Source organism: Hemiscyllium ocellatum, chromosome 44 (assembly GCF_020745735.1).
Source record: "Hemiscyllium ocellatum isolate sHemOce1 chromosome 44, sHemOce1.pat.X.cur, whole genome shotgun sequence".
Taxonomy (NCBI): domain Eukaryota; kingdom Metazoa; phylum Chordata; class Chondrichthyes; order Orectolobiformes; family Hemiscylliidae; genus Hemiscyllium; species Hemiscyllium ocellatum.
In genome coordinates, this window is record NC_083444.1 from 26,145,220 (window position 1) to 26,167,242 (window position 22,023).

The window sequence follows — 22,023 nt, forward strand, 5'->3', positions numbered from 1 at the left end:
GGGCGGAATAATTTCAGAAACATGTCGTGCACTGGGGGGGCAGCAATAAAAAGCCCTTGGAGTTATTAGTCCCAGTGTCAATTCACCTCCAAATCCCATTGAACCTGATCAGAGTTTCAGTTTGGCTGTCAGAGAGAGAGAGAGCGGGAGATTATTTGAATTGGGTTTGGAGTCTTGTCTGGTGAGGCCACCCGTTTCCAAGCGGTTGCATCACTGATTGATTGGGGGATTTCTGTTTGTGCAGCTATTCCCCTGGGGAAGGTGGCCAGAGGCTTCTACTGTGGGTCATTATGGTGGAGGATGGGCACCTCCAGATAGCATAGACAGAATGTGCATTCAACATATTGTCTCGCTAGCACCATTGTTAGCAGCTAACCCGAGAATGCGACTTATAAAAGAAGGGTTCTGTGATTTACACATGAAAGAAGTGAAACTATCACTGTATTCTAACAGATGAAAGGCTTAACAGACAATCAGTTTTTCAATGTATAATTCCAGTTACATCACACTGTAAATTTTTTGCTATAAATTCTGTGTTACGATCGAGCCCTCCACTATCACCTGATGAAGGAGCGTCGCTCCGAAAGCTAGTGTGCTTCCAGTTAAACCTGTTGGACTATAACCTGGTGTTGTGTGATTTTGAACTTTGATTACTGTCTCTGAGTGTACTAGAGTGCACTGTCACCATTTCTCGTTACATTCATTTCTCTTTATGTGGTTCTTTCACCTCCTTGCGATAGCGCCTGACATCTGCAGCCCATCTCCAACTGCTCCTTGATTGCAGCGTTTCACTTGGCCACTTCCAAAAAGTCAAGCAACTTGCTGTGGGACTGGAGTCACGTGGAGGCCTGACCCCTGCCCATACTGTCAGGCCCGGCTCTATTACAGTGCTGGATCTCTGTGTCCTTTCCCTGGGGCTGATGGAGATAAATCTACATTTCGACAGTACCTTCCGTGTCGTCAGTCCCCAGCTCAGCTCAGGGGGGCTTGTAGCTCATTTGTGCCCTTGGACTGTATTACAGCAACAGGGAAGTTGGTAGAGGGTGGGCTGAATGGCCTCTGTCTGTGCTGAATGATGTCTCCTTGCTGCTCTCTCCCTCCCTCCCTCTCTGTATCCATGTCTTGTCTCTCTCTCTCTCTTTCTCTCTCTCTTTCTGTCCCTCTCTTTCTCTCATTCTCTCTCTCTCTCTCTCTCTCTTTCTCCCCCCATCTCTGTCTCTCTTTCTCTCTCTTCCATCCTCTCATTCTCTCTCCCTCTGAGTTTCTGACTCTCCCTGAACCTTTCTCTGTGTCTTGCTCTCTGTTTTTCTCTCTCTCTCTCTCTCTCTCTTGCTCTCTCTCTCTCCTTCTCTCACGCCATGTCCTCACAGCCCTCCGTGATCTCTGCTCTCCCTAATTCCCGCCCGTTACGATGTGGAAGTCGAACCTCTCTATTAATTAAAACCAAATACCCAGAAAAGCTTGCCTCGCTTCGTAAATGTGAGTGACAGAGAACGAGAGAGAGGGAGGGACACAAGACATGGATACAGAGAGGGAGGGAGGGAGGGAGGGAGCAACAAGATCGAAATAATGAGTTGAGGCGATGGGGAATCATTCAGCACAGACAGAGGCCATTTAGCTCACTTGTGCTAATAATCTCCATTAATTAAAGAAAGAAAAATAACAATTAATTTTCCTAGGGATCAGCTTTGGGCCAATCCAGGCTATGACAGAGGACCAATAACCACAAAGGTTGGTTGCTAGGAAACTGATATGCTGAATTTGACTTTTCCAATCACCCTGTAGCTGGTGTGTGAATGATGCAGTTACCAAAGCGTCTAACCTTCCACATCTCCGTCACCAGCTTTGAACCCGTCCTGCGGTCAAGTCACACAGGCCCTTACTCGGGGAGGGACGTAGTGCATTGTGGGGTGGTTCAGGGAGGGCTCACAAGTCTAGACATTTCAGGTTGTCTGCTTCCAGTGTATCATCTCTTCTCCCACGTTGTGTTTCTCCTCTATTTTGTTACTGTGTCTGTCTCCCAGTTCACGCTCCCTCCTCAGCTGTTCTCTCCTCTCGGTCTAGATTAGAGCAGTGTTGGAAAAGCACAGCAGGTCGGGCAGCATCCGAGGAGCAGGAAAATCGACGTTTCAGGCAAAAGCCCTTCCTCAGGAATAGAGGGTGGAGAGATAAACAGGAGGGGGTGTGGGGCTTTGGGGAAGGCAGCAAAAGGTACAATGGGGGTGGGGGTAAAGGTGATAGGTCAGAGGGGAGGGTGGAGTGGATAGGTGGGAAGGGAGATTGGCAGGTAGGACAGGGCAGGAGGGCGGGGCTGAGCTGGAAGGTTGGGACTGGGGTGAGGTGGGGGGAGGGGAAATGAGGAAACTTGTGAAGTCCGTATTGATGCCCTGGGGTTGGAGGGTCCAGAGGCGGAAGATGAGGCTTTCTCACTTATTCTGAGCTTTATACCTCCCCTTCTGTTTCTGTTTGTCCCTCACAACTGTAGCGGGGATGTTGGGAAAGATGTTAAATGGAAGTGATCATGGAACATTTGTAATTATGGGTGATCTTAGTCACAGAGTCATAGAGTCCTCCAGCACAGAGACAGGCCCTTTGGCCCACACTGGTCCATGCTGACCAAAATGGCTGTCCACGCTAACCCCATTTCCCTGAACTTGGCCCATATCCTCCTAACCCTTCCCTATCCATGTATTTGTCCAAATGCCTTTTAAATGTTGTTAATGTACCCGCCCCAACCACTTCCCCTGGCAGCTCATTCCATCTGCGTACCACCCTCTGGGTAAATACGTTGCCCCCTCAGGTTCCCTTTTATTCTTTCCCCTCTCACCTTAAACTGATGCCCTCTAGTCCTCGATTCCCCAACCCTGGGAAAAAGACTGAGTGTGTATACCCTATCCATGCCTCTCATGATCTCATACACCTCTATAACATCCTCCCCTTTCAGTCTCGTATGCTGTAGTCTACAGAGAGATTGGGCAAATTAGTCATCGTACCATAGAGGAGGAATCCCTGGACTGTGTATGGGATGCATTTCTGGATCGATACACTGCAAGAACAGGTCACCTTAAAGTGACCATTATCCGATAGAGTTCTTCATCCAGGCAAAGAGTGGGATAGATAATGCCAAGGTTAGGGTCCAAGAGTCTTAGAACATAGGACATAGACAAGTACAGCATAGGACAGACCCTTTGGCCCGCGATGTTGTGCTGAGGTTTAATCCTAATGTAAAGTACAATAACTTAACCTACGCACCCCTCAACTCACTGCTATCCATGTGCATGGCCAGCAGTCGCTTAAATGTCCCCAATGACTTCACTTCCACCACCACCACTGGTAACACATTCCATGCATTCACAACTCGCTGTGAAAAAAAAACCTACCTCTGACGTCTCCTTTATACCTTTCCTTGAATATCTTAAAATGATGACCCCCTTGTACCCGTCAATCCTGCCCTGGGGAAGAGTCTCTGGCTATTGACTCTATCTATTCCTCTCATTATCTTGTGTACCGAATGAGATGGCACGGGAGATGAGTTGGCTGTGATGGATTGGGAAATGATCCTGAAAGGAATTAGAGTGAGTAGACAGTGGGAAACATTCAAGGGGTGAATGGTTGATCTGCATCAATGGTTCATTCCTGTCTGGTGCAAGAGTGCGAAAAGAAACTGGGCAAAGGAAAAGGTAACAGACCTGAGGGCTGGGAATAGTTAGACATCAGTAGGGGAGTAAAAGATTGATTAAGAAGAGAGAAATAAGTTATGAGCAGAAGCTCGCAAGGAACGTAAAAATTGACTGTAAAAGTTTTACCGGCAGTTAAGAGAAAATGATTGGTGAAAACTGATGTCAGTCTATTCCAGGTGATCATGGGTAATTTGGAATGGAGGGACAAAGCCGATGACTAAGTCCAAGCCTTGCTTCTGTCCTTTAACAAAGGATGACATGAATAATGTCCCAGAAACAATTGGGGAACACGGGGTTCAGTGAGAAGGAGAAGCAAATCCAGATCTGTAGCGAAATTAATGGGATTAAAGGCTGCTATGTCCCCAGTTCTACATCCTAGAGTACTCAATGGACCCAGAAATAGTGAATACGTTGGAGGTTATCTTCCAAGATTCTTTAGATTCTAGAACAGTCCCTACAAATTAGATGGTAGCTCATGTATCCCCACTATCGAGCAGTGAGGGAAGATGCGAGAGTCCATTATCGAGGATTTTTTTAGCAGATAAGGAGAAATGTCTACACCCAGAGATTGGTGAGCCTGTGGAATTCAGCATCAGAGAAGGCGCGAGAATCAGACACAATCAGTATGGAGTTACCAAAGGGAGGTCACGCTTGACAACTTTCCCGGAGTTTATTGAGGAGGTATCTCGTGGAGTTGACTGGGGGAGTCAGTGGATGTGATTTATTCGGACTTTCAGAAGGCTTGTGACAAAGTCTCACTGAAGAGATCCATGGATAAAATTAAAGTGCTTGGGATTGGGGGTAGAGTACTGAGACGGATAGAAATTTGGATGCAGAGAGGGAATAAAGAGTCAGCAAAAAATGGGTCTTTTTCTGAATGGCAAGCAGTAACTAGTGGGGTACCACAGAGATTGGTGCTAGGATCCCAGCTATTCACAGGCAGTAACTAGTGGTGTACCACAGAGATCGGTGCTAGGTCCCCAGCTATTCACAGGCAGTAACTAGTGGGGTACCACAGAGATCGGTGCTAGGGCCCCAGCTATTCACAGGCAGTAGCTAGTGGGATACCACAGAGATCGGTGCTAGGGCCCCAGCTATTCACAGGCAGTAACTAGTGGGGTATCACAGAGATTGGTGCTAGGGCCCCAGCTATTCACAGGCAGTAGCTAGTGGGATACCACAGAGATCGGTGCTAGGGCCCCAGCTATTCACAGGCAGTAACTAGTGGGGTATCACAGAGATTGGTGCTAGGGCCCCAGCTATTCACAGGCAGTAACTAATGGGGTACCACAGAGATTAGTGCTGGGACCCTAACTATTCTTGATATGTGTTCACGATTTAATGAGGGTACTTAATGTAATATCTGAAAATTTGCAGATGACCCAACGCTGAATGGAAGGGTGTGCTGTGGGTGGGATGCAGAGATGGTGTTGTGTGATGTGGGCGGGCTGAGGGAGTGAATGCATGGCAGATGCAGTTTAATGTCGATAAATAAGAGGTAGCCAAAATGGGAAGGCAGGTTACGATTTGAGTGGCTGTAAATTAGAGCGATAGGGGATGTTCAACAAAACGTGGACATCCTCATGCACTAGCCGCGTGCAGATATAGCAGTAGGAAAAGAAGGCAAATGGTCTCCTTCATTGCGAGGGGCTTCGAGTAGAGAAACACGGACACTTTGCTGCAGTTATACAGGGCATTGGTGAGGCCACATTTGGAATACTGTGTGCAGTTTTAGGCTCCCAGTCTGAGGAAGGATGTTCTTACTCCGGAATGAGTGCAGCAAAGGATTCCCATTAGAATGTTCCCATTCCCATGTTTCCTGGAATGACAGGGCTGACGAATGAGGAGAGATTTACTCGGTCCCTAGAGTTTACTAGAATGAGGGGTGGGGAGGGTGAGGGGGAGATGGGGGGGAATCTCAGAGAAACCGATAATATTCTAACGGGACGGGACAGGTTCGATGCAGGAAGGATGTTTCTGCCAGTGGGCAGATCCAGAAGCATGGGTCAGGATTTCAGGTTCAGGTGTAAACCTTTCAGCGAAAGGTGATGAGAAATGTCTTCCCCCCGAGATTGTGGAATTCACTTTCACAGAACATGGTTGGGGCCAAAACATACGAAAGGGATTTTGTGGGAGGTTGTGATTCGGCTTTTCAGCTCAATGGCCAGCCAGGATCATGAAGGAAGGTGTAGCAGGCTCGATGGGTCGAATGGCCCACTCCTGCTCCTGTCCTTTGTTTCTGTACGTTACATTCTCCCTTTGTGTGACTGAACCTCTCTCCCTTTTCCTCAGACTGACTGACTCTCACTGCTCCCCTGACTCCCTTTCTCTCCATCCCTGTGTGGTCTTTCTGCTCCCCCCACCCCCCAACTGTACCTTTATTTCTCTCTCCGTACCCACCCCCTCCCCTCTGTGTCTGTGTCCCTCCATCCCTACCTCTCTGTGTTCCTTGGCCTCTCCCTTGTTAACTGCTTATCACACTCAGTCTGTGTCTTTCCCTCATTTACTCTAACTCTGCCTGTGTATGTGTGTCTGTGTGTGTGTGTGTGTCTGTCTGTCTATGCGTGTGTGTGTCTGCCTGTCTGTGTGTGTGTCTGTCTGTCTGTGTGTGTCTGTCTGTGTGTGTGTGTGTGTGTGTGTGTGTGTCTGTGCGTGTGTGTGTGTGCATGCGTGTCTGTGTGTGTCTCTGAGTGTAGCTGTGTCTGTGTGTCTCTGTGTGCGTCTATGTGTGTGCGTGTCTGTGTGTATGTCTGTGTGTGTGTTTGTGTGTCTGTGTGTGTCTGTGTGTGTCTCTATGTGTGCCTGTGTGTGTCTGCGTCTGTGTGTCTCTGTGTGCGTCTGTGTGTGTGCGTGTCTCGTGTATGTCTGTGTGTGTTTGTGTGTCTGTGTCTGTGTCTGTTTGTGTGTGTCTGTGTGTATGTCTGTGTATGTGTTTGTGTGTCTGTGTCTGTGTGTGAGTGTGTGTGTTTGTCTGCCTGTCCCTCAGCCTCAATCCCTGTACGACTTTGCCTCTCAGTGCTTCTCTGTCTGTGTTTCTCTCCCTCTAACCGTATGCCTTCCTCTGGCTCCCTCTCAGTTTGTTTGTTAGCCTCTGTTTGCCTGATCTGTGCCCTCGTCTGTGTGTGTGAGACTCTCTTTCTCTCTGTCAATTCCCCCCTCTCTCTCTCTCTCTCTCTCTCCCCCCCAACCCCACTCCCCATGTCTTTTTCCCTCTCTTTGCCTGGCACGCACGTACCTCTCTCTTTCTCCCCTTCTCTTTCTCCCTGCCTATTAGCTGGAAGCTGTTCAGTGAGTAATAATGAGCATAGAGCTCTCGACTTGAGTGGAGAAAGTCCCAGGAGGCTTTGACCCAGCGCTGCATGCCTGCTCATACGAATGCTGCTGAGATTTGCAGTGATCGTTTTGTTGCAGTGGTGTGTGTATGTGTACGTGTGTGTGTGTGTGTGTGGGTGTGTGTATGTGTGTGTGTGTGTGTGTGTGTGTACGTGTGTGTCCCTGTGTGTGTGTGTGTGTGGGTGTGTGTATGTGTGTGTGTGTGTGTGTGTGTGTCTGTATGTGTGTCCCTGTGTGTGTGTGTGTGTCTCTGTCTATGCGCATGTGTGTATGTGTGTTTGTAGGGTGGGTGGATTGGCCGTGCTAAATTGTCGATTGTGTTCAGGGATGTGTAGATCAGGTGCATAAGTCAGGGGTAAACACAGGATAATGGGGTGGGGGAATGGGTCTGGGTGGGTTACTCTTCAGAGGGTCGGTTTGGGCCGAAGGGTCTGTTTCCACACGGTAGGGATTCTGTGATTTTGGGATTTGACGTTTGGAATCGTAGGTTTTGAGGAGGAGCCAGTCACCTCCTGCTGGTCGTCTGGAATACAGCAACGACCTACATTCACAGAGAACCCCGAACACAGTGAGATGGTCATGTGGGCCACTCAAGGGAAGGCCATCAAACTGACCTAGACACCAAGCAGCAGAAGGTCAGAACTGGAGAGCAGGTCCTTGGGGAAGGTGGAAGAGAAGGTCAAGGAGCAGCTGGGATCATACAGAGCGAGGGACAGCTTTACAAAGCTGAATACACTTCCCCAACAGAGCTGTTCCTCTGTGGGAGTTCGAGGGATGCAGGAAAATAGTTATACGATTTCTCCAGTGTTACCAGGTCGGATTAGGCCCCCACTGCCTTGATAGCGGAGTTACTCGTCATCCCTGAGTGCAGAATACAAGACCGACCCTCAGACAATACTCCCTCAGGACCGACCTTTGGACAGTGCAGTATTCCCTCAGTACTGACCCTCTGACAGTGCAGTACTCCCTCAGCACTGATCCTCTGACAGTGCAGTACTCCCTCAGCACTGACCCTCTGACAGTGCAGTACTCCCTCAGCACTGACCCTCTGACAGTACTCCCTTGGCAGTGACCCTCTGACAGTGCAGCAGTCCCTCAGTACTGACGGTCTGACAGTGCAGTATTCCTTCAGTACTGACCTCTGACAGTGCCTGTTCCCTCTGTACTGACCCTCTGACAGTGCAGTATTCCCTCGGTACTGACCCTCTGACAGTGCTCCCTCGGCAGTGACCCTCTGACAGTGCAGCAGTCCCTCAGTACTGACCCTCCGACAGTGCAGCACTCCCTCAGCACTTACACTCTGACAGTACTCCCTCAGCACTGACCCTCTAACAGTGCAGTATTCCCTCAGTATTGACCTCTGACAGTGCCTGTTCCCTCAGTACTGACCCTCTGATAGTACAGTACTCCCTCGGCAGTGACCCTCTGACAGTGCCTGTTCCCCCAGTACTGACCCTCTGACAGTGCAGTATTCCTGCAGCGTTGACCCTCCAACTGTGCGGTGCTCCCTCAGTACTGATCCTGAGACAAAGTGCCTCTCCTTCGGTACCCACTCTGGCCTGCCCACTGTGCTGAGGCTCTCAGTCAGAATGTGTGTGCATCGGAAACCGACCTTTCCAGCTGGGCTGTGAATGAGCCAGGAGGCATCGCAAAACTTGCATTTTGCGAAAGATGTCGATGTCTTTTCTGTGTTGAAGTTTTTATTATCCCACCCTGTCTCAGCTTGAGTGACATCTTGAGCCAGAGCCTTCCTGTCAATCACAAACTGCTTACTAGGCACACGACTATTTCTGGGAAACATCACAAACTAATCCATAAAGCCGTAAGCCACAAGAGCTTTCCTGATCAAGGTGTTACAATGGCAGTTCTCCAATCCTCTTGAACTTCTTTAGGATTCCTGGGAAATTCCTACCACTATCTCCATCACTACCTCCTTTAGTATCCTAAGATGCATCCCATCAGCTCCAGGGGACTTATGGGTCTTCAGCCCCTCAGTCCGTTTCCCTCGCACTTTGATTCGAATCATAATTATTGTACTTATTTCCTCTGCTTAAGCTTCTCAAATATTTTGTAATTTTGGAATGCTGTTCGTGTCTTTTACTGTGAAGATCGATGTAACGTCTTTATTCAGCTCTTCTGCCATGTCATGTTTCACCGTTATTATTTAGACTGGATTCCTGACAGTGTGGAAACAGGCCCTTCAGCCCAACAGGTCCACACTGACCTTCAGCAGAGTAACCCACTCATTTCCCACTGACTAATGCACCTAACACTAAGGGGTAATTTAGCATGGCCAATCCACCCTAACCTACACATCCCTGAACACTATGGGGTAATTTAGCATGGCCAATCCACCCTAACCTACACATCCCTGAACACTATGGGGTAATTTAGCATGGCCAATCCACCCTAACCTACACATCCCTGAACACTATGGGGTAATTTAGCATGGCCAATCCACCCTAACCTACACATCCCTGAACACTATGGGGTAATTTAGCATGGCCAATCCACCCTAACCTACACATCCCTGAACACTATGGGGTAATTTAGCATGGCCAATCCACCCTAACCTACACATCCCTGAACACTAAGGGGTAATTTAGCATGGCCAATCCACCCTAACCTACACATCCCTGAACACTATGGGGTAATTTAGCATGGCCAATCCACCCTAACCTACACATCCCTGAACACTATGGGGTAATTTAGCACGGCCAATCCACCCTAACCTACACATCCCTGAACACTATGGGACAATTTAGCATGGCCAATCCACCCTAACCTACACATCCCTGAACACTATGGGGCAATTTAGCACGGCCAATCCACCCTAACCTACACATCCCTGAACACTATGGGGCAATTTAGCACGGCCAATCCACCCTAACCTACACATCCCTGAACACTATGGGGTAATTTAGCACGGCCAATCCACCCTAACCTACACATCCCTGAACACTATGGGACAATTTAGCATGGCCAATCCACCCTAACCTACACATCCCTGAACACTATGGGGCAATTTAGCACGGCCAATCCACCCTAACCTACACATCCCTGAACACTATGGGGCAATTTAGCACGGCCAATCCACCCTAACCTACACATCCCTGAACACTATGGGGCAATTTAGCACGGCCAATCCACCCTAACCTACACATCCCTGAACACTATGGGGCAATTTAGCACGGCCAATCCACCCTAACCTACACATCCCTGAACACTATGGGGTAATTTAGCACGGCCAATCCACCCTAACCTACACATCCCTGAACACTATGGGACAATTTAGCATGGCCAATCCACCCTAACCTACACATCCCTGAACACTATGGGGCAATTTAGCACGGCCAATCCACCCTAACCTACACATCCCTGAACACTATGGGGCAATTTAGCATGGCCAATCCACCCTAACCTACACATCCCTGAACACTATGGGGCAATTTAGCACGGCCAATCCACCCTAACCTACACATCCCTGAACACTATGGGGCAATTTAGCATGGCCAATCCACCCTAACCTACACATCCCTGAACACTATGGGGCAATTTAGCACGGCCAATCCACCCTAACCTACACATCCCTGAACACTATGGGACAATTTAGCACGGCCAATCCACCCTAACCTACACATCCCTGAACACTATGGGGCAATTTAGCACGGCCAATCCACCCTAACCTACACATCCCTGAACACTATGGGGTAATTTAGCATGGCCAATCCACCCTAACCTACACATCCCTGAACACTATGGGGTAATTTAGCATGGCCAATCCACCCTAACCTACACATCCCTGAACACTATGGGGTAATTTAGCATGGCCAATACACCCTAACCTACACATCCCTGAACACTATGGGGCAATTTCCCATGGCCAGTCCACCCTAACCTACACATCCCTGAACACTATGGGGTAATTTCCCACGGCCAATCCACCCTAACCTACACATCCCTGAACACTATGGGGTAATTTAGCACGGCCAATCCACCCTAACCTACACATCCCTGAACACTATGGGGCAATTTAGCACGGCCAATCCACCCTAACCTACACATCCCTGAACACTATGGGACAATTTAGCACGGCCAATCCACCCTAACCTACACATCCCTGAACACTATGGGGCAATTTAGCACGGCCAATCCACCCTAACCTACACATCCCTGAACACTATGGGGTAATTTAGCATGGCCAATCCACCCTAACCTACACATCCCTGAACACTATGGGACAATTTAGCACGGCCAATCCACCCTAACCTACACATCCCTGAACACTATGGGGTAATTTAGCATGGCCAATCCACCCTAACCTACACATCCCTGAACACTATGGGGTAATTTAGCATGGCCAATCCACCCTAACCTACACATCCCTGAACACTATGGGGTAATTTAGCATGGCCAATCCACCCTAACCTACACATCCCTGAACACTATGGGGTAATTTAGCACGGCCAATCCACCCTAACCTACACATCCCTGAACACTATGGGGTAATTTAGCACGGCCAATCCACCCTAACCTACACATCCCTGAACACTATGGGGCAATTTAGCACGGCCAATCCACCCTAACCTACACATCCCTGAACACTATGGGGCAATTTAGCACGGCCAATCCACCCTAACCTACACATAGTGGGCGGCACGGTGGCACAGGGGTTAGCACTGCTGCCTCACAGCGCCAGAGACCTGGGTTCAATTCCCGACTCAGGCGACTGTCTGTGTGGAGTTTGCACATTCTCCCCGTGTCTGCGTGGGTTTCCTCCGGGTGCTCCGGTTTCCTCCCACAGTCCAAAGATGTGCAGGTCAGGTGAATTGGCCATGCTAAATTGCCCGTAATGTTAGGTAAGGGGTAAATGTAGGGGTATGGGTGAGTTGCGCTTCGGCGGGTCGGTGTGGACTTGTTGGGCCGAAGGGCTTGTTTCCACACTGTAAGTAATCTAATCTAATCATTCCTGAACACTATGGGGCAATTTAGCACGGCCAATCCACCCTAACCTACACATCCCTGAACACTATGGGATAATTTAGCATGGCCAATCCATCCTAACCTACACATCCCTGAGCACTATGGGGCAATTTAGCACGGCCAATCCACCCTAACCAACACATCCCTGAACACTATGGGGTAATTTAGCATGGCCAATCCACCTTAACCTACACATCCCTGAGCACTATGGGGCAATTTAGCATGGCTAATCCACCCTAACCAACACATCCCTGAACACTATGGGGCAATTTAGCACGGCCAATCCACCCTAACCGACACATCCCTGAACACTATGGGGTAATTTAGCATGGCCAATCCACCCTTATCTGCCCATCTTTGGACTGTGGGTGGAAACCGGAGCACCCGGAGGAAACCCACGAAGACACGGGGAGAATGTGCAAACTCCACACAGACAGTTGCCCGAGGCCGGAATCAAACCTGGGACCCTGGTGCTGTGAGGCAGCAGTGCTAACCACTGAGCCACCGTGCCGCCCCTTTAGACCCAATGTTCCCACACAGGATCGGGCAGGGGACCTTTCACATGTGAGGTGGACGCGATAGCCACTACACTATGAGAACTGCATATTCATCCATCTTTGCTTTCTGGATTTCTTTCAGGGTTCCTGAGCACTGGAGACATGGCCGCCAAGGGTAATTACGGCCTCCTGGATCAGATTCAGGCGCTACGGTGGCTCAGTGAGAACATTGGCTTTTTTGGTGGTGACCCCATGAGAATCACTGTGTTTGGATCGGGTGCCGGGGCCTCCTGCGTTAACCTCCTGATCCTCTCTCACCATTCTGAAGGTAACCGTTGGAGCAATTCAACAAAAGGTATTCAGCCGGCACAAACCATTTGACAATTTTGGTGTCTGCATGCTGCTGTTGTAACTTCCAAAGGGGGAAAAGAAACTGAACCCTGGTTAAACAAAAGACAAAATGGAGGGTGAGGTCAAAGGTCACTCGCTGTGCAGGTCAGCTCCCTATTGGTCTCCCCAGTACATTCCTTCACTTGCCTGACCCCATCCCCTTGTCCCTCCCCATCGCTATCCCAGCCCACATGGGCATGGACCCTGTTCCTGTTTGTTCCCTGTGTCTGCAATGTTTAAACAAACATGCTGTTTGGTCTGACTGACTTGGCCTACTGGGGATCTGTTTTGGAAAGATTTCCCCTCGACAACAGGGCACCTGCTTGTCCTTCCCAGGTCCATCAGCGGGATATTGGTCTGGTCACTTCAGTCAGGCCTTTCTGGTCAAGGCCTGTGTCAGGATCGAACATTGACATCCTGTGGCCCTGGGCATTGTCATGGCTTCTCTTTCACTCCTCGAAATGACTTTCTCCTGCCTGTGCAGAGCTGCCATTGATAGATTGGGACATTTGATTCTGAGTGATTGGGTTTAATTCCAAAATTCCAAACTTCCCAATTGAGTGGGCTCCGTGATCTTTCTGTGAGGGCCTGGTATAGTGGCACTTCCTCACTGTAAGCTTCAGTAACTATTTCCCGGTGGAAAGTTCACTGGAAGTTGGGCGCCTTTGTTCCTCAAAAGCAACTGCAAAGAGAGAAGGCACCATCGTGTGGGGCAGAGGAATTGTGATGTTGCCCTAGCAACAGACATTCTCCTGTTCCTATGTCACCAGTCTAGCAACAGGAGTTGTTAACCAATTGCAATGTCATCATCATAGCAACAGGGGTTGTCCTATTGTGATGTCATTGGCCTTGCAACAGGAGCAGTCCAATTGTGATGTCATCACCATAGCAACACGGGTTGACTTGTTGTGATGTCATTGGTCTTGCAACAGGAGTTGTCCAATTGTGATGTCATCACCATAGCAACAGGGTTGTTCTGTTGTGATGTCATTGGCCCAGCAACAGGAGTTGTCCAATTATGATGTCATCACCATAGCAACAGGGGTTGTTCTGTTGTGATGTCATTGGCCCAGCAACAGGAGTTGTCCAATTGTGATGTATCACCAGCCTAGCTACGAGGCTTTTCCCTGTTGTGGTGCCACTGCCCTAGCAACAGGGTTATCCTGCTGTGATGCTTTTCCATTAGCAACAGGGATCACCCTTGTTGTGGTGTCATCGCTGTAGCGACAGCAGTCAGGATGGTTTCACCATCACATATGCTCCCACCTCCATTTCCCCCTTTGACCGTCTGATATATCAGTCCCTCCCACCCGCATTCTTGAATGCTCTCCTCAGGAGCTGCTACCCTCTAAAGGAAAGTAACCATGCACCAGGGTGGCACAATGGTGCCTACCATGGAGGCAGAATACAGTTGGTGCCCAAACCAGGAGAGATGCCAATCCACCCAATCCAGGTGGGGGTCTGGAGGTGGAGGAGAGCACTGACTGTGCTTGGTACAGGCCTCACAGAAAACCTGGCCAAACTAGACAACCCACTCACTTCACTCCTCAGGTGAATAGTGGGACAGTTAATGGTGTTTCATGGCATGGTTTGGTGATGGAGGGGGGGTAGTGGGGTAGGGGAGATAGCACTGTCCAGTGCAGCTAAATAATCAGACCCTCACCAAAGAGATAGACCTAGATTCCTACAAAACTGCGCAGATCCACATCTGGGGTTGGGGGAGGGGGTGGGTGGGGAGGTGAGCAGGCCATAGCAACGAGTGACCTTTAACCTCAGCCGCTATTATAACTAAGGTTGAGTGACCCTTTAAGACGACAAGACAAACACATTGGTCCACGCGAGATATTTCTGAGGGAACAAGTGAATTTTTTTTTAACCTTAATTCCATCAGATGGCTTTCTTAATTCACAAAAACAAAATAACAACCACGCCACGAGCTGTCAGACGATGAGTTGGCTGCTCATTCCAGGCCGTTTCTCCCTTTGGCTTCGCGAGAAACGGAAGATTTTTTTTGTGCGTCTTGAGCAATGCGGGCGGGGGGGTGGGGGAGAAGAGTGCGGGTGGGGGGGCAGGTGGGGGAATAAAAGAAACGATTAAACAAAAGAAAGAAAGACAACCCCCCCGGCCCTCCCCACCTCTCCCCCCCCCCAAACCCTACACACCAAAACATTCTTGCACTTTTGGTAATCCATGTGAGAAACGGTTTGGGCAGCCTGTGAAATTAAAAACCAATAAAACCAAAACAAAAATAAAACAGGCAAAATTAGAGACCAGCTGCTTTGGGCTAACATGCTGGTGTCTGTCACCCCCCCCCCCCCCCCCCGGAAAAATATAGTCAGCAGCGAATCACGGCGATTAAATTGAATAAAATGAGAAATAAAGTAAAATCCCTCTGCCAAAGTACCGCCTGACTATTCTTCCTGTCTCGGATCTGTGCAACAGAGGGCTGGACCACGTGCCAGGCAATGCTTTCTGGGTGTTGCGAAGGACAGAGTAGAGGTTCGATAAACCCAACAGCTTAGGAACCAGGGGGCGGTGAATCGGTCCCCCTCCAGTCAGCTTTGTCGTTGTTGATGATGCACCTCACTGCCCTGGTCCGACTCCCCTCCCCTTCCATACCCTTTGTTCCCTTTCGCCATATCGACCAAGTCTTCAAAATAAAGAACAAAGAAAATGTACAGCCCAGGAACAGGCCCTTCGGCCCTCCAATCCTGAGCCGATCCAAAGCCAATGTCTAAACCTGTCGCCCAATTCCTAAGCATCTGTATCCCTCTGCTCCCCACCTACCCATGCATCTGTCCAGTCACATCTGAAATTAATCTACCGTGCCTGCCTCTACCACCTCTGCTGGCAACGTGTTCCAGACGCCCACCCCCCCTCTGTGTGAAGTACTTGCCGCGTGTATCCCCCTTAAACCTTTCACCTCTCGCCTTGAAAGCCTGACCTTTCATCATTGAATCCCTCACCCTGGGAAAAAGCTTGTGTCTAACCACCCTGTCTCTACCCTTCAGGATTTTGTAAACCTCAGCCAGGTCCCCCTTCCCCCACCCCTCATTGTTTCACCCTCAGTCACTTCCTGTGGTAGAGAATGCCACAGGCTGGGTGCTGACCCCGTCTCAGTCCCAGTCTTGGTGGGGTTAGCCTAACATTTTGAACCACGATGAAGTGCCCCTTCTGTGTTGTATGACTCTCTTTGTAACGCTGAGTGACCCACGCCTCACCCTGAGACTATGACCCCCTCAGCTCTGCGCTCCCCCGTTGTCGAGAATGATCTTTCTCCATTGATCCAGTCTGAGAATTTTGGAGGTTTCTCTGCAATCTCCTTGAGTCTTCTCAACTCCAGTGAATGTAATCCAAACCAATCCCGTCTCTCTTCACACATCCCTGGAAGCACTCCCCGCGTGCTGTTCCTCAGCTCAGGGGGGTTACTTAAACCTGTTGGACGATATCCTGGAGCCGTGAGATGCTTGACTTTCTCCATCCCAGTCCAACACTGGCACCTCCCCATCGTTCCTGCGTTTAACCAGCCTAATTCTGTGAGAACTTTGTAAAGGCCTACACATTGATTCCAAAACTGGACATTTTTGCAAAAGCACATGGAACCCAGAGGAGAACCCCGTACATGCCGAAAGAAAGTGCTGATTGGATTGGGTGCAGTGGTGACCTCCATTTTGAGGAACACGGGATGAGGTAGCCAAGGATGTGCCTGTCGCGATTGGGACCGGGTGGACCTTGGGCCAATCAGGAACAAGCTCCTACTGGTCCCAATCACTGCATTGCCCACTCCTCGGTTTAGCTGGCGTTTTCTCAAATGATTCCCCGCAGGTTCGGTGACAACACGGGCGGTTCAAGACAAGCCGTCCAAATATCATCACTGCTTCCACGAAGCGGGAACATAGACACAGACAGCAGCCAATTGGAAAGCAAATGTCACGCACTCCTCACCCAATACCGGGTTATCACCCCAGCAGGCCCAGGCTTGCAGGGGTACCCTGGGAAAAGACGCCAATACTTACAGGGGGGCCCCCCCAGGAGGGCACTGCATCATGGGATTATATGTGGATCACAGTGGGCAGCGCGTGTAGGGTACACAGGAAGTTGCCAGTGGAGAAAGCATCAGGGGGAAGGGGCCCTGCGAGTGTGTGTCGGTGTTTACAGGGGTTGCCGGGGGTGGGTGGGGGGGTGGTTGGAGTCTCCCTGCGGAGAGTGTGACAGTATTTACAGAGGGTCCCTGCGGAGAGTGTGACTGTATTTACAAGGGGTCCCTGGGGAGTGTATGACAGTATTTACAGGGGGTCCCTGGGGAGAGTGTGACAGTATTTACAGAGGGTCCCTGGGGCGAGTGTGACAGTATTTACAGAGGGTCCCTGGGGAGAGAGTGACAGTATATACATAGGGTCCCTGGGGAGTGTATGACAGTATTTACAGGGGGTCCCTGGGGACAGTGCGACAGTACATACAGGGGGTCCCTGGAGAGAGTGTGACAGTATTTACAGAGGGTCCCTGTGGAGAGTGTGACAGTATTTACAGGGCGTCCCTGGGGAGAGAGTGACTGTATTTACACAGGGACCCGGAGGTGAGTGTAACAGTATTTACAGAGGGTACCTGGGGAGAGAGTGACAGTATTTACAGGGGGTCCCTGGGGAGAGAGTGTGACAGTATTTACACAGGGTCCCGGGGGTGAGTGTGACAGTATTTACAGATGGTCCCTGGGGAGAGTGTGACAGTATTTACAGGGGGTCCCTGGGGAGAGTGTGACAGTATTTACAGCTGGTCCCTGTGGAGAGTGTGACAGTATTTACAGGGGGTCCCTGGGGAGAGTGTGACAGTATTTACATAGGGTCCCTGGGGACAGTGTGACTGTATTTACAGGTGGTCCCTGGGGAGAGTGTGACGGTATTTACAGAGGGTCCCTGGGGAGAGTATGACAGTATTTACATAGGGTCCCTGGGGAGAGTGTGACTGTATTTACAGGGGGTCCCAGGGGAGACTGTGACAGTATTTACAGAGAGTCCCTGGGGAGAGTGTGACTGTATTTACAAGGGGTCCCTGGGGAGTGTATGACAGTATTTACAGAGGGTCCCTGGGGAGAGTGTGACAGTATTTACAGAGGGTCCCTGGGAAGAGTGTGACAGTATTTACAGAGGGTCCCAGGCGAGACTGTGACAGTATTTACAGAGAGTCCCTGGGGAGAGTGTGACTGTATTTACAAGGGGTCCCTGGGGAGTGTATGACAGTATTTACAGAGGGTCCCTGGGGAGAGTGTGACAGTATTTACAGAGGGTCCCTGGGGTGAGTGTGACTATATTTACAGGAGGTCCCTGGGGACAGTGCGACAGTACATACAGGGGGTCCCTGGGGAGAGTGTGACAGTATTTACAGATGGTTCCAGGGGAGATTGGGACAGTATTTACAGGGGGATCCTGGGGAGAGTGTGACAATATTTACAGAGGGTCCCTGGGGGGAGTGTGACAGTATTTACAGAGAGTCCCTGGGGATAGTGTGACAGTATTTACAGAGGGTCCCTGGGGAGAGTGTGACAGTATTTACAGGTGGTCCCTGGGGAGAGTGTGACGGTATTTACAGAGGGTCCCTGGGGAGAGTATGACAGTACTTACAGGGGGTCCCTGGGGAGAGTGTGACAGTATTTACAGAGGGTCCCTGCGGAGAGTATGACAGTATTTACAGAGGGTCCCTGGGGTGAGTGTGACAGTATTTACAGGGGGTCCCTGGGGACAGTGCGACAGTATTTACAGAGGGTCCTTGGGGAGAGAGTGACAGTATTTACAGAGGGTCCCTGGGGTGAGTGTGACAGTATTTACAGAGGGTCCCTGGGAGAGAGTGACAGTATATACATAGGGTCCCTGGGGACAGTGCGACAGTACATACAGGGGGTCCCTGGAGAGAGTGTGTCAGTATTGACAGGGGGTCCCTGGGGAGAGTGTGACAGTATTTACAGGGGGTCACTGGGGAGAGTGTGACTGTATTTACAGAGGGTTCCTGGGGAGATTGGGACAGTATTTACAGAGGGTCCCGGGGGAGAGTGTGACAGTATTTACAGGGGGTCCCTGGGGAAAGTGTGACAGTATTTACAGGGGGTCCCTGGGGAGAGTGTGACAGTATTTGCAGAGGGTCCCTGTGGAGAGTGTGACTGTATTTACAGGGCGTCCCTGGGGAGAGTGTGACAGTATTTACAGGGGGTCACTGGGGAGAGTGTGACTGTATTTACAGGGCGTCCCTGGGGAGAGTGTGACAGTATTTACAGGGGGTCACTGGGGAGAGTGTGACTGTATTTACAGAGGGTCCCTGAGGAGAGTGTGACTGTATTTACAAGGCGTCCCTGGGGAGAGTGTGACAGTATTTACAGTGTGTCTCTGGGGAGAGTGTGACAGTATTTACAGATGGTCCCTGGGGAGAGTGTGACAGTATTTACAGGGTGTCCCTGGGGAGAGTGTTTACAGTTTTTACAGGGTGTCCCTGGGGAGAGTGTGACTGTATTTACACAGGGTCCCTGGGGAGAGTGTGACTGTATTTATAGTGGGTGCCTGTGGAGAGTGTGACAGTATTTACACAGGGTCCCTGTGGAGAGTGTGACTGTATTTACAGAGGGTCCCTGGGGAGAGTGTGACAGTATTTACAGACGGTTCCAGGGGAGATTGGGACAGTATTTACAGGGGGATCCTGGGGAGAGTGTGACAGTATTTACAGGGGGATCCTGGGGAGAGTGTGACAATATTTACAGAGGGTCCCTGGGGGGAGTGTGACATTATTTACAGACGGTTCCAGGGGAGAGTGTGACAGTATTTACAGAGGGTCCCTGGGGAGAGTGTGACAGGATTTACAGGGGGTCCCTGGGGAGAGTGTGACAGTATTTACAGAGGATAGATGGGCAGAGTGTGACAGTATTTACAGAGGGTTCCAGGGGAGAGTGTGACAGTATTTACAGAGGGTCCCTGGGGAGAGTGTGACAGGATTTACAGAGGGTCCCTGGGGAGAGTGTGACAGTATTTACAGGTGGTTCCTGGGGAGAGTGTGACGGTATTTACAGAGGGTCCCTGGGGAGAGTATGACAGTGTTTACACAGGGTCCTTGGGTAGAGTGTGACTGTATTTACAGGGGGTCCCAGGGGAGACTGTGACAGTATTTACAGAGGGTCCCTGGGGAGAGTGTGACAGTATTTACAGAGGGTCCCAGGGGAGACTGTGACAGTATTTACAGGGGGTCCCGGGGGAGAGTGTGACAGTATTTACAGAGAGTCCCTGGGGAGAGTGTGACTGTATTTACAAGGGGTCCCTGGGGAGTGTATGACAGTATTTACAGAGGGTCCCTGGGGAGAGTGTGACAGTATTTACAGAGGGTCCCTGGGGCGAGTGTGACAGTATTTACAGAGGGTCCCTGGGGAGAGTGTGACAGTATTTACAGGGGGTCCCTGGGGACAGTGCGACAGTACATACAGGGGGTCGCTGGAGAGAGTGTGACAGTATTTACAGAGGGTCCCTGGGGAGATTGGGACAGTATTTACAGAGGGTCCCTGTGGAGAGTGTGACAGTATTTGCAGAGGGTCCCTGGGGAGAGTGTGACTGTATTTACAGGGCGTCCCTGGGGGGAGTGTGACAGTATTTACAGGGGGTCTCTGGGGAGAGTGTGACAGTATTTACAGGGGGTCCCTGGGGAGAGTGTGACTGTATTTACAGGGCGTCCCTGGGGAGAGTGTGACAGTATTTACAGGGGGTCCCTGGGGAGAGTGTTACTGTATTTACAGGGGGTCCCTGGGGAGAGCGTGACAGTATTTACAGATGGTCCCTGGGGAGAGTGTGACAGTATTTACAGGGTGTCCCTGGGGAGAGTGTGACTGTATTTACAGGGGGTCCCTGAGGAGAGTGTGACTGTATTTATAGTGGGTGTCTGTGGAGAGTGTGACAGTATTTACAGACGGTTCCAGGGGAGATTGGGACAGTATTTACAGAGGGTCCCGGCGGAGAGTGTGACAGTATTTACACAGGGTCCCTGGGGAGAGTGTGACTGTATTTACAGAGGGTCCCTGGGGAGAGTGTGACAGTATTTACAGACGGTTCCAGGGGAGATTGGGACAGTATTTACAGGGGGATCCTGGGGAGAGTGTGACAGTATTTACAGGGGGATCCTGGGGAGAGTGTGACAATATTTACAGAGGGTCCCTGGGGGAGTGTGACATTATTTACAGACGGTTCCAGGGGAGAGTGTGACAGTATTTACAGGGGGATCCTGGGGAGAGTGTGACAGTATTTACAGAGGGTCCCTGGGGGGAGTGTGACAGTATTTACAGAGGGTCCCTGGGGAAGTGTGACAGGATTTACAGGGGATCCCTGGGGAGAGTGTGACAGTATTTACAGGTGGTCCCTGGGGAGAGTGTGACGGTATTTACAGAGGGTCCCTGGGGAGAGTATGACAGTACTTACAGGGGGTCCCTGGGGAGAGTGTGACAGTATTTACAGAGGGTCCCTGGGGAGAGAGTGACAGTATATACATAGGGTCCCTGGGGAGAGTGTGACTATATTTACAGGGGGTCCCTGGGGACAGTGCGACAGTACATACAGGGGGTCCCTGGAGAGAGTGTGTCAGTATTGACAGGGGGTCCCTGGGGAGAGTGTGACAGTATTTACAGAGGGTTCCTGGGGAGAGTGTGACAGTATTTTCAGGGGGTTCCCGGGGAGAGTGTGACAGTATTTACAGAGGGTCCCTGTGGAGAGTGTGACAGTATTTACAAGGCGTCCCTGGGGAGAGTGTGACAGTATTTACAGGGGGTCCCTGGGGAGAGTGTGACAGTATTTACAGAGGGTCCCTGGGGGGAGTGTGACAGTATTTACAGGGGGATCCAGCGGATAGTGTAACAGTATTTACAGGGGTCCCTGGGGAGAGAGTGACTGTACTTACAGGGGGTCCCTGGGGAGAGAGTGACAGTATTTTCAGAGGGTCCCTGGGGAGAGAGTGACAGTATTTACAGGGGGTCCCTGGGGAGAGTGTGACAGTATTTACAGAGGGTACCTGGCGATAGTGTGACAGGATTGACAGGGGGGTCACAGGGGAGAGTGTGACAGTTTTTACAGAGGGTCCCTGGGGAGAGAGTGACAGTATTTACAGGGGCTCCCTGGGGAGAGTGT

General features: G+C 50.4%; 1 protein-coding gene across 1 annotated transcript in view; it reads left to right on the forward strand.

Moving 5' to 3' along the window:
- The window catches only part of LOC132835328 (neuroligin-1-like), a 305,115-nt gene extending 292,241 nt beyond the window's left edge, over positions 1-12,874 (forward strand). The window contains exon 4 of the mRNA XM_060854774.1: positions 12,636-12,874. Coding sequence (XP_060710757.1) covers positions 12,636-12,874 — 239 coding nt within the window. The remainder of the gene's footprint in view (positions 1-12,635) is intronic.
- Positions 12,875-22,023: the final 9,149 nt, after the last annotated feature.